This window comes from Triturus cristatus, chromosome 7 (genome assembly GCF_964204655.1).
Source record: "Triturus cristatus chromosome 7, aTriCri1.1, whole genome shotgun sequence".
Classification (NCBI taxonomy): Eukaryota; Metazoa; Chordata; class Amphibia; order Caudata; family Salamandridae; genus Triturus; species Triturus cristatus.
The window spans coordinates 1,150,175,398-1,150,187,634 of record NC_140590.1 but is presented as its reverse complement, the minus strand read 5'-3'; the positions used below and the strand labels follow the sequence as shown (position 1 = coordinate 1,150,187,634).

The 12,237-nt window shown below is 47.9% G+C and overlaps 1 protein-coding gene across 2 annotated transcripts in view; it reads left to right on the top strand.

Moving 5' to 3' along the window:
- Positions 1 to 12,237, top strand: part of BRD8 (bromodomain containing 8) — a 716,998-nt gene that overhangs the window by 171,991 nt on the left and 532,770 nt on the right. For both annotated transcript variants that reach the window (XM_085618373.1, XM_085618372.1), the window contains exons 8-9: positions 6,892 to 7,028; positions 7,677 to 7,892. In XM_085618373.1, coding sequence (XP_085474499.1) covers positions 6,892 to 7,028; positions 7,677 to 7,892 — 353 coding nt within the window. The remainder of the gene's footprint in view (positions 1 to 6,891; positions 7,029 to 7,676; positions 7,893 to 12,237) is intronic.

The window sequence follows — 12,237 nt, the reverse complement described above, 5'->3', positions numbered from 1 at the left end:
TACAATTCTGGCGGTCTGAGGACCGCCGGACCCGTGGTGGTGCTTTGGTGACGGTCTAGCTACCGCTGCACCGGCAGTCTGACCGCCCAATTACGAGTTGAGTGGACGAACTGCCCTGGGACCGCCGATGCGGTTAGGAAATGGCCATTCCCTGGAGGTGGAGCGGCAGCCAGAGGCTGCAATATGCTTGGCAGGACCAAGCATATTACGAGTTTCCTCTCTGCCGGCAGTGACATGAAGGTTTCTACTCCATGTCAACCCTGGCAGAGAGGAAGCAAAGGGGGCCTTCTGTGCCTCCTCCGCTTGTGCATGCACACAAGGAGGTATAACATGTGCCCTTCTGTGTACTTTTCAGTCCATGCCATGCAGGAACCTTGTGCGTCGTTTCCATTGCGGTTCCTTTTTCAAAGGCACCGCGACCTTTGAAAGAGGCACTGCCCTGGGAACACCACGCCACCCGCCAGACTTCAAATAATGTGTAATCTGGCGGGCGGCAGATTCGATGGTGCGCTGCGTGCCATGGAGTCCCATGGCTCCACTACCGAAACTCGTAATCGTGCCCTTAGTGTGTTGGCTGACTGGTATCTTCCAGCCTTCTACCACACATGGGTTTCTGGCCCCCTGCAAGGGAAATCCCGCGTTCTCAGAGGCCAGGAACAATGCCTACTCGGCAGAAGGTGTTCTTACCTTCTCCCGCAGGATGGTTAGCAATTTAGCATATCAAGGCCAGAGGCTTCAAAGCCTCTGCTGCCTTTGACTTGCAACCCCCAGTTCCCCCAGACCTCGGGAACACTATCCCATGCAGTCCATTTGGCACCAGAGCAGGTGGGAAATTAGATATTCAGGAGACATGTTTCACTCATAGGCAGGGCACAAGTCCTAAAAAAAGAAGTGGGGGGACGCTGACATCATGACCGGAAGTGACGTCACGAAAGGTGGCTTGCACCATCAGACTCATTGCCTCCCCTCGCTCACCCCTTAGATGCGATTGCATCAGAGAAGCCAGCGCGTGAGCAGCGTTCTGAATGAGCTCCGATCTCACCCCAGAGAGGCCAAAAAGTGAATGTGTGGCTCCATTTGCTCCAGTTATCGAGCTCCCGGCAAAATAAGTGGGGGGACGCCGTCCACCCGCGTGGTACCCCGACTCGAGCCCTGCTCATAGGCTAGTCACAACCCTAAGGTAGGCTACCTGAAGGGAACAGCCAGAGAAGGGTCTCACCATTTTATTTTTAGTGAAAATAGAGACTTCTGGTTTAGGAGTATGTCCACTCCCCACAGGAAGTGATCACATATGGGGTGTAGTCACCCTAGTGATAGGTAGCCCATTGGCTACTACCATATGCTCCCCTAAATGGCCCTAAATTGAATATTTAGGTGGCCCCCGGACACCAGACCAACAGATTCGATTACCTGGGAACAGAAGAAGGACAAAGAAGGGACAACACCGCGAAAACCAAGCACCTGCACAGAACCCGCCACCAAACCCTGCTTTGCTACTTTATCCTTTAAAATTGCATAGACCCGACGTGTCCTATGGCTGTGCATCCTCCCCAACAGTTGGAGGACTTCCTAACACTTTGACAACCATAGCATCTCCCTCGGGGTGGAGGAGGCATCCCCTTGCATCTGCCCATTTCACAGTGTTGTTGGCCATCGGGCCCACGGGCGAAGCAACACATCAGGAGGAGGTTTTTGTGGCTGTAGGAGATCAGCCCCGTCTCTCTGTCGAGTTTCGAGACACTATACCCTCCAGGAGTCCTCCTCTCCGCAACACAAATAACCTGGGTACTGGGACACTTGCACCAGCCAAGGCTTGTTCTTCATCCAGCCCGGACACCACTTCCTTGATAGCCTTCCGGTACGATGAGGGACCTTTGAGACCCACGATTAGAGTGGCCCTGCTGTCTTGTTTTCTCCCCTCTACAGGTGTACCAACAACTGTGAGAGTCTCTAACGCAAGTGGCCAGCCAGCCAAGCACCTCTGCACTGAGTCCCACAGTCCAGATTCACGACTTCTGACTGAGTTTCCTTGGCCTAGGGGTCTCCCTGACCTGAACCCCCCTTTGGGGTCAGCCAAACATACATCCAAGTCCCCCATTGCAGCCTTTTTGTTTCAGGTTCCCTGACCTTACCGTGGTAGCGCTTGAGGCTACCATCCTGACCACTACCTCTGCACCCGGACATACCAGGGCAGGTAAAATGAAACTTCTGTTGGTACTTTGGGCCTTGGCCCCCTAGCACTTAAAGTCCCACCTCTGAACTCTGACTGCAAGGACCGTTTTGCTACATGAGTTTTCCTCCCATAAGTTAACATTGTATTGTTCGAGGCTCATGCCTCGAAATCGTTATTTGAACAATTATGCTATTTGCTTCTAAAATCGATATCTCTTAATGTACTAAAGTTATTCTAAAGGTCTGGGTGTCCTTTTTAGGTCTCGCCTGGCTATTGTGTAAGCGATCGCTCAGTGAGACTTATGTAGGGGCTTCAGAAAATGCTCCCAAAGGCTTCCCAGGCGGATCGGGTGGCGGTTACGCGCACAACCACGTGCATTCCATTTGCCACCAGCTACTTCCTGCGCGTGCGCCGCCTCACGCATTCAGAGAGATTTAGTAAGGAACACAAGACCTTAGGAATGCGGTTTATGGCCAGTGCATGTGAGGCATTCAAGCGCGAAGCTGGCATCTGGCATCGGACTTGAAAGCAGCAGACTGCTTTCGCCAGCGCGCGCTCGGCCTCACTTCCTGCATCCCCTCTTACAACAATTAACTTTCGTTATAACTCACACCCCATATGCTCGTTCCCTCCCACCCTTCCTTTGATGTCCGCTTTTCTTGTTGTTTACAAACTACGCCACACACTGCTGCACGCCACACACTGCTGCACGCCACACACTGCTGTACGCCGCACACTGCTGCACGCCGCACACTACCGCACGCCACACACTGCTGCATTACACACTGCTGCATTACACACTGCTGCACGCCGCACACTGCTGCATGCCGCACACTGCTGCATGCCTCACACTGCCACACGAAACACTGCTGCACGCCTCACACTGCTGCACGCCACACACTGCTGCACGCCTCACACTGCTGCACGCCTCACACTGCTGCACGCCTCACACTGCTGCACGCCTCACACTGCTGCACACCGCACACTGATGCACGCCGCACACTGATGCACACCGCACACTGCTCCACGCCACACACTGCTGCACGCCACACACTGCTGCATGCCACTGCACGCCACACACTGCTGCACGCCACACACTGCTGCACGCCGCACACTGCTGCACGCCGCACACTGCCGCACGCCGCACATTGCTACACGAAACACTGCTGCACGCCACACACTGCTGCATGCCACACACTGCTGCACGTCACACACTGCTGTACGCCACACACTGCTGCACGCCGCACAATGCTACACGAAACACTGCTGCACGCCACACACTGCTGCACGCCACACACTGCTGCACGGCACACACTGCTGCATGCCGCACATTGCTGCACGCCTCACACTGCTGCACGCCGCTGCATTACTTACTGCTGCATGCTGCACGACACTGCTGCACGCAGCACACTGCTGCACGCCGCACACTGCTGCACGCCTCACACTGCTGCACGCCTCACACTGCTGCACGCCTCACACTGCTGCACGCCACACACTGCTGCACGCCTCACACTGCTGCACGCCTCACACTGCTGCACGCCTCACACTGCTGCACGCCTCACTCTGCTGCACGCCGTACACTGATGCACGCCGCACACTGATGCACACCGCACACTGCTACACGCCACACACTGCTGCACGCCACACACTGCTGCATGCCACTGCACGCCACACACTGCTGCACGCCACACACTGCTGCACGCCGCACACTGCCGCACGCCGCACATTGCTACACGAAACACTGCTGCACGCCACACACTGCTGCACGCCACACACTGCTGTACGCCACACACTGCTGCATGCCACACACTGCTGCACGCCGCACAATGCTACACAAAACACTGCTGCACGCCACACACTGCTGCACGCCGCACACTGCTGCACGCCGCACACTGCTGCATGCCTCACACTGCTGCACGCCGCTGCATTACTCACTGCTGCATGCTGCACGACACTGCTGCACGCAGCACACTGCTGCACGCCGCACACTGCTGCACGCCACACAGTGCTGCATGCCTCACACTGCTACACGAAACACTGCTGCACGCCACACACTGCTGCACGCCACACACTGCTGCACGCCTCACACTGCTGCACGCCACACACTGCTGCACGCCACACACTGCTGCACGCCGCACACTGCTGCATGCCGCACACTGCTGCACTCCACACACTGCTTTTATGCAAGTTTATGCTACTGACATTGTAAATGACAATGCCTTTTATTTGTTTTAAAACCAAAACATAAATAAAAGGCATTGTAATTTTACAATGCCAATAGCTCAAACTCTTATAAATGCGAGACCTATTGCATTGCAAATGCTTGTTTTATATTGTTCTCCGATTTCTCCTTGAGTGTGTGAACCATTTATTGACTGTGTGCAATAAATGCTTTACACTCCCTGCTGATTAGCCTAAGCTGCTCGACCATACTACCACAAATGGAGCACTTGGGAATATTAAAGAAAGCCCTGTAAAACAAATAAGGGTCGTCTGGACTTTTGCATGGTGTGCCAGTACAGTGGCATCACCACATAATAAGCCAGCTTCCTAGCAGTTAAGGCTTATCAGAGGATAGTGCTAAGCATTTGTTGTACTCAAGAGAGGCAATAAATGAGACACACAGTCAAGAATAAACAAAGACCAATTTGGAGAAAAATAAATCGTATTTGTACATGCATTTCGATACCAAGAACTTTGTTATCAAGTAAGTACATTTTTAGATATTGAATTTCAGGGGTAAGTAAGCAGTTCACTTAAATGCGTCTTTACGCAGCAATGCTTTCCTATAGGAACAAAGCCATATGTTGCATACCGTTATTTTGGTTTCTGGAGGTCTCCTTTGGGACTTAGGGTTGTGTGGGATGAAGGTCCAAACTACCACCAGCAGTTACTCATTACCTGCCCTGGGGCATCATGGTGCAGAGATGCAGGTCGTGTTGGTGACTTTGCGCACTACGCTGGTCAAAAAAAGGGGGGCGACCTAGAAGCAGGCTGCAACGGGGGACTTGGGGACAAGTCTGGGAGCCCCCAATGAGGGGCTCCGGTCACAAGGGTCCTGAGAGCAAGTTGACACAACCGGTTTGTCAGTACCCAGGCTGGGGTGCTCGGGTGCAGAGTGGATAAGACGGCTGGGCTCTGTGCGTTCTAGGTCTGTGCGGTTGTCGGTGTCCCCTGGTGAAGGGGCAGAAATCGAGATTTCTGGGCCACTCTGGAAGTGGGTCTCTGCGGTGCAAATGTCCCTCGATGGCTCCTTGTTCTCGGTGTTGTTAGAGTCCTGACTGGCCTTAAACAGGCCTGGTTACTGCAAGGGGTTCTGGTATCCCAGGTATTGGTGCTGTGTTGCTTCGGTAGGTCCTGGTGTCCTTTCACTCAATATGGAGACAGATCTGACCTTCAGGATCACAGGTATCTCTTCCTAGGGAGCTGCTGCATCGGGCTGGACAGGGAGCGGCAACACGGTAAACCAGACTCTGCTTGTTCGGTGCCTGCAGACTCCAGGGGAGTAGCTTCTCTATTTCAAGGGAGATTGCTGGCAGTTTGCGAAGGGCTGACAGTCTTCTGGGCTTCATGGTAGTTGCTCAGCTGGAGGACCAGTCACTCGGTCGCGATTGTCGAGACTGGTGCAGGCAGGATTTCGTGCCATGGTCCACACCAGTCTTCAGTTTTCATTGACTCGCAGTTCTTCTTTGTCCTCTTCTTCTGTATCCGTTGAATCGGAGTGCCTGGCATCAGGGGACCCTCGTAAATACTCAATTTAGGGGCGTTAAGGGGAGTGACAGGTAGTAGCCAGTGGGCTACTTAACTTTAGGGGGACTACACCCCCTATATGACCACTTTCTATGGGAAGAGGGCATAACCCTCACCCAGTGAGCTTAATTCCACCAAAAACACACATGCACTATAGTGCAAACCCTGCCTTAGGGCAGTAAGGCCTGCCGTAGGTGTGACTTACCTATACTGCATGCAGTGTCTGCAGCCATGAAACACAGGAGGTGTGCCATGTCGTGTCTTCACTTTTCTCTGCACCATGTCACGAAGCCTGCAATGGAAGTTTGCATGAGTGTGCTGAGGGGTCCATTAGTGTGGCATAATACATGCTGTATCCCTTAGGTACTCCTCTTTAGCCTTCTTGCCCTAGGTGCCAGGGGTACCATTTACTAGGAACTTGCCAGGGGTGCTAAAGGTATTGCCAACTGGGGAACAATTGTACTGTTTTAAGGAAAGAGATCTGGCACTGGGGACCTTGATAGCAGGAACCTAGTCCACTTCTGACAAAATTGCATCAAATACCAGACAAAAGTGGGGTTAACCATGTTAAAAAGGGGCACTTTCCTACAAGCATTATCAAATCACCTCCGCCATGTTGCTTGTCAATGTCACACCACCCTAATTTAGTTTAATTTATGGTTGTTCTCTTTTGGTTGATTCCAGGTTGGCTCATATTTGAATTGGATTATGATTGGCTCATAATTTGGTTTGATTGTGAATGGATCATATTTTGCTTGTACTTAGTGTGGTCCTTTTTTCTCTCTCTGTTTTGGACCGTTTGCAATTTGGATAGATTTTGATTTGTTGGCATGGTTAAACACTGGTTGGTGTAGGGTATGCTATTGCCACAGTGATGGAGCAATGCTTTTTGGCACAGTCCAGGTTTGTGAGGAAGCCTGCCTTGATGCTCATGGCATCTTTTAACCTTTTGCTCTTTTCTCTTTCAGCTCGCCAGGCTATTAAGAACATGCCAAGAAGAGTGACTGTGACTATGGGACGCTCCCCTTTAGAATCCACATCACCTGGAGGAGAATACAGCCTTGGGGAGATGTCTCAGTCCGCTATGGATGAGGGCAGTTCAGGGGTGGGTACAACGAATTCAAAAGCTGAGCCACCAGTAGTGAGAAATTGTACCGTAGCTACTATCTGTCTTTCTCTTCTGGCAGGTCTGGAAATGCTTTCCAGGGCACCAGTCTTGCAAGACCTTTTAGGCTGCATTCTGTCCATGTTGCGTGGCTGAAATATCCACCCCTCCTACCTTGCGCTCATGGATTAGGATCCTCTCTTTCCTAGCAGTGTCCTTGATTGCCCGCATATTCTGTGTAGAATGCCGCCTCACATCCATTAGTTTGGGTGTGACCTCTGCAAGCATTCTCTTGGGCTGAGACAGTGCCGCAGGTCTAGTGGACCTGATTGGATCCCAATCTCTAAGTTTGATTTTTGACACCATCCCTGGGCTTTTACTTCACTCCATGTCTAATATACTGCCTCTGACCTCTTCGGTTGTGCTGGGGCATGCCTTGAACTATTATGCTGCCACCAGTCTCTTAGGTTAGGCTGGGATGCATATGCATATTTATGGTTTCCTCAGTCATCAGTTATGGGTAGGGAGAATGTGTGTGTGTGTATACTTATACATACACATTTGTGAATCTGGTATATTTACAATATCATGTTCCTTTACATGAATATATGGACTGTCTCTGATTGTCTATTTGTTTTTTTCTTCTAGGTAAGTGTGGGTTCTCTGCAAAGCCCCCCACTCGCCTCCTTTATTGGGGCTTCTGATGGCCATCTTGCTTCAGCCCCCTTGGAGGACCCACTCACCCCACTTGCTGATGACTCCCCCCAGAAAAAGCTGATGGCACAGAAGGTGACTCCACCCTCTTCCCCGTTGCTGTCGGAGCTGCTGAAGAAGGGCAGTTTGTTGCCCTCGAGCCCCCGGCTGGTATGGATTGCACTCCCTGTATCACAAACAGCCTGTTGGGGAGCGTGCCCGGCTTCTCAGTATATGTACTAACAGCTTCTCTCTGTCTCAAAGACACATAAGCCATGCCAGAGGCTCTTTCTAACATCTCAGTATCTTGTGCTTTTCCTAGGGCATCCCTCTGTGTTCTTGCCTGAACCAAATCTTCTGTCATTGCCGTGTATCTCTGCCTACTTGCAGCATTTCCCCGATGTCCCTTGCTGCTCGCTGTTTGTCTCACTTGTTATGTAATGAAGGACTTTGTACCATGCTAGCCCAGCACCAGATGCCTTTCCAGTGTTGGACCCTTTCTGTGTTATGCCAGTATCTAAATTTCTTTCTAAGTGCTGTCTTCTGATGTCGCTGTATCTGTTTGTCTAAGCATGTTTTTTGATGGCTTTGTCCCTGTCTGATTTTGTGTCTGTGTCCCTGTGTTTTCTTATGAGGTCTCCGTCTCTGAGTATCTGCCTCTGTGTCTACCGCTTATGCCCATATGTATTTGTGTCACTCCCAGTGTCTACTTATGATGTCCCTATGTCTCTTTGTCTCAGTGCTTTTGTCTGCTTCTGGTATTGATGTGTGTTTTGCTTCGCCTTATTTACTATCTGTAATCTGTATATTTTTTCAGCTGTTTTACTGCCTCTCATCCATGCATCTCTGATCCTTATCACCACTTGTGTGCTTTAGCCAGTCAGCTTTAGTGTTGTTCACCAGTTTCCTGTTCTGCATACTTTTTAAACAATAGCGTTTTAAATCTTGTGATTTGAAGAATTATTACATTCTGCCTTAATGAATGGCAACTGATTCCCATCCATTTAGCCTCCACCGCTCTTCCCTTTTCAAGAAGCTCCAAACATTTTCTTGATTTCTGCCTCTTGATCTGCTAGAGAAATAATTAGTATTTCTCTTATTTCGTTATATATCCAGCAGTGCCTTCCAACACTTTCAGAATCTTCTTTTGGTCTTCTGTTTTTGTTGCATGTGTTTACCGGCTGTGGTTGTGAGGGTTTAATTCTCCAATTCTGATGTCATTTGAGGCACAGGCGCACCATTCTGAAACGTTGTTTAAGCTACGAAAGAGTGCTGCAATGTTCTACAAGGTCATGTAACCATGGCTGGTCCAGTACCAGAGCAGCACTTGGACATTCTGCGGGCTGATCGGGCTTCACCATAAGAGGATGCCTGTGTTAGTCCCCAGGACAGCATAGTCCATTATCTTTAGCATTGTGGTCATCATCACTATGTTCGCATTTATCTTATGCTTCATCGTCCTTTTCTCCTCACTATGCTTCTCATACATACTCCATTGCAAAATAATAAATGACAAATTATCAGAACAAAGGAGCTGCTTAGATTTGAAGAGCTTAGGTGCTGAGCAAGATAGTGGATCTGACTCAAGCCGAGGGATGGGCTAGATCTAAGAAGCTTATGGGATGCTCATGAGCGGCTAAAATTAGATGATATACTGTGAAGCTCATGGCGGATTAAAATTAGATTATGTGCTGCGAATCATGGAAAGACATTCCATTTTAAGAAATTGCTCACTCAAGGAGGAACTTTCAGGTTAAAGGATCCATACTACCCTGAAGAGGAGACTTAATGCCATATCTGCCTAGTATCATTCCTGCTGTTTAAGGAAAAGGAAAGATTTCCTCAAGATGAAGAAATTATGTAGGAAGTGTTCCCTACAGAGGCTGCCTACTCTAATAATCATATAGTAGATTGCAGGTCACAGGATCCAATTTCCAGTGTGTAGCAACCCAGTGGATAAAAAATCATGGTCATATTGGTGCACAGAGTTAAGAAGTTGACAGACGAGAGGTGGCCCCTAAAAGGTCCTGAGAAGGAAGAGTGTCTTTCTTTCCTGACTGAAGAAACACTAAACCATCCTGAGGAAGAGCATGGGGGAATGCCAGAAAACAAGAGGCCAGGTTTGGCATTATAATACATTGCTACGGAGCCATACATGAAAGACCAATATAACGATATGAAGATTTTGCCCTTGTTAAAGCACAGACATATTCGGAAAAGGAATTACTTCCAAGCCTGTGGGTGGATATGAGTTAAAAACGACATGAAGAGAGTATATCAGATCTTTAAAGCACCCACTACCGTTCTATAACCTGCAAGGCCCCAGTAAATGGAAGATGAAATTGAGTACATTAAAAAAAGATTGAGATGGACTAAGTAGTTAATTTAACAAAATGAAATATCAAAACCTGTCAAACCTGATATAAAGTTAAACATTGCATAAAGAGGGAGGATTGAGAGAAGACTGTTGCAAAGAGAAGATCAAAAAAGGCAAATAGGAAAGGAAACCACAAGATCCCATCAACGTTATCCGTACCTGTTGTCTAGTTAATCAGTGCTCTTCCAACTCCAGGTGAGTGTGAGGTCTGAAGTAGAAAATGGAACGTGCAAGAAAATTTCAATTTAGAGTTATTTTGATAACTTGTTTTCGTAAGCCAGCGCACAGTCTGGCCAGACTCAACTCACAGATTTCCTTAAGCTCTTCTAGCCGCCTTTAAGTTTAAAATCATTTGTCTTGTTGCAGCTCACCCTATCGTACACCATGTTTGTTTGTTATCCAGTTCCAGATTCATAGGTGTCTAATGTTCAGATAGTCTTACTGTTTCCTACTGTTTCCTACTTGGGCGGTCATCCTATGTTGCTTTGAACTGCATTGATATTTCTCTACCTGGAATTATTGATTCTGTAGGTATTGGTAATTCCATAGTTCTGGAATATCGAGGTATGCAGTGTTGTACCCTGATAAATGGGGAACTGCAGTGGGAATTGGTTTCCTGCAGTCTATTCCTGTAGTAATTCCTCATGTTCAGCTGTTTCGTGCCCACACATTTCTTCTTCTTTTAGCAGGCTAGGTGTCCAGGGGAGGAGTTATAGCAGGAGTGCGGTTTCACCCTGTTACACATAAATTCATATTTCACTCTTAGTACCTGCTGCATTAGGATTACCATGTTAGTTAGAATGCATTCCTATTTGTATAGGAAATTATATTTCTCAAAATTCTTACCCACTGTTTCTTTAGTTTCAGACTTTAGGCCTAATGCAGAGTTCGATAGACAGGTTACTCTGATTGATATCCTGTCCGCCGTATTACAAGTGCTATTGGATAGAATGTCCATGTCATGTAGTGGACAGGATATCCGTCAAGTTTGTGACGGAGTTAGTGGTCCACCAAACTCTAAATCATGCCCTTAGCGCCTTTGTATTCTTCTGTTCGTGATGTTCATTCCCCGGAGTGTTATGCGCCAATAACCACAGCAAATGTGAAACACACTTTTTAAGTAGATTTAGTTTTCATCCTCTAGACTTCTAAAACGTAAATGGTAGTTGTATGTTCTAGCCAAATGCCTTATCAAAACCTTACATTATGTTCTAACCTATTGAAAAGATTTCAGTCTGATTTCAAGAGTTGTAATTTGGTATAAGTTACTCCATTTCTACCACAGTTGAACACAATATCATACTCTTCTCTATCTTCCCACCAGCTATAAAATCTCTTGATATCACTATTGTTGTCTGTCCTGTGTCTTCGTCTACTAGAGAATATCTGTATCTTTCTTCTCTAGAAGTTTCAGTCCTTTGATTCACTGTGGCTGGTCTCCTCTTTTAGCATTTTATTTCTGTCCACTTGTGAGTTCTCTCCATTGTACATTTCTTTCTCCATTTAAATACAAATCCTTACATTCCTGATTTTTTTTTTCTCGCCTTCTCATTGCCCCAATGTTCCCTTTTGTCTTACTGAATTCTACTTTTTTGGCTGTATTCCTTGGCTTTCCAGGTGTCCTTTTCTGTCAAAGGTGTCCCTTCCTGTTTGTAGAATTCCTCACTTGTATGGATTTACCTCTTTTTCTGTTGATTTCCTTATTGTCCTTAGTTCATCTCCCTATTTCTGCATTCATCTTTTAGAGCAGTATTCTTTTCTCTGTTGAAGGATTTCTATTCCCTCTCAATTTCTCGCCATTCTCTAGATACTTTTCTTCCCTAATATACCTTCCTCTTGTCCAGGTTTTGGTTTCTCACTTGAGGAATTTGCCTCTTGCCCCAGTTTTCTTTTCTCTCATATCTTAGGAACTCCTTCCTTTGGGCTCTTTTCCTGTGTCAGCATCCCTTCCTCGTCTGAAGTATCACTCACTTGTCCCAAAACCAGTCCTCTGGATATATTTCCAACTTGTCCTGATATCCTCCCCTCTCGGGTGATTCCTCCTGTCTGTGTATCACTTTATCGCTTGAATGGATATCTCTTCATTTCATTGGATTCCTCTTTTGACCTGATGCCCAGTATTTTCTCTGATTTCTCTCT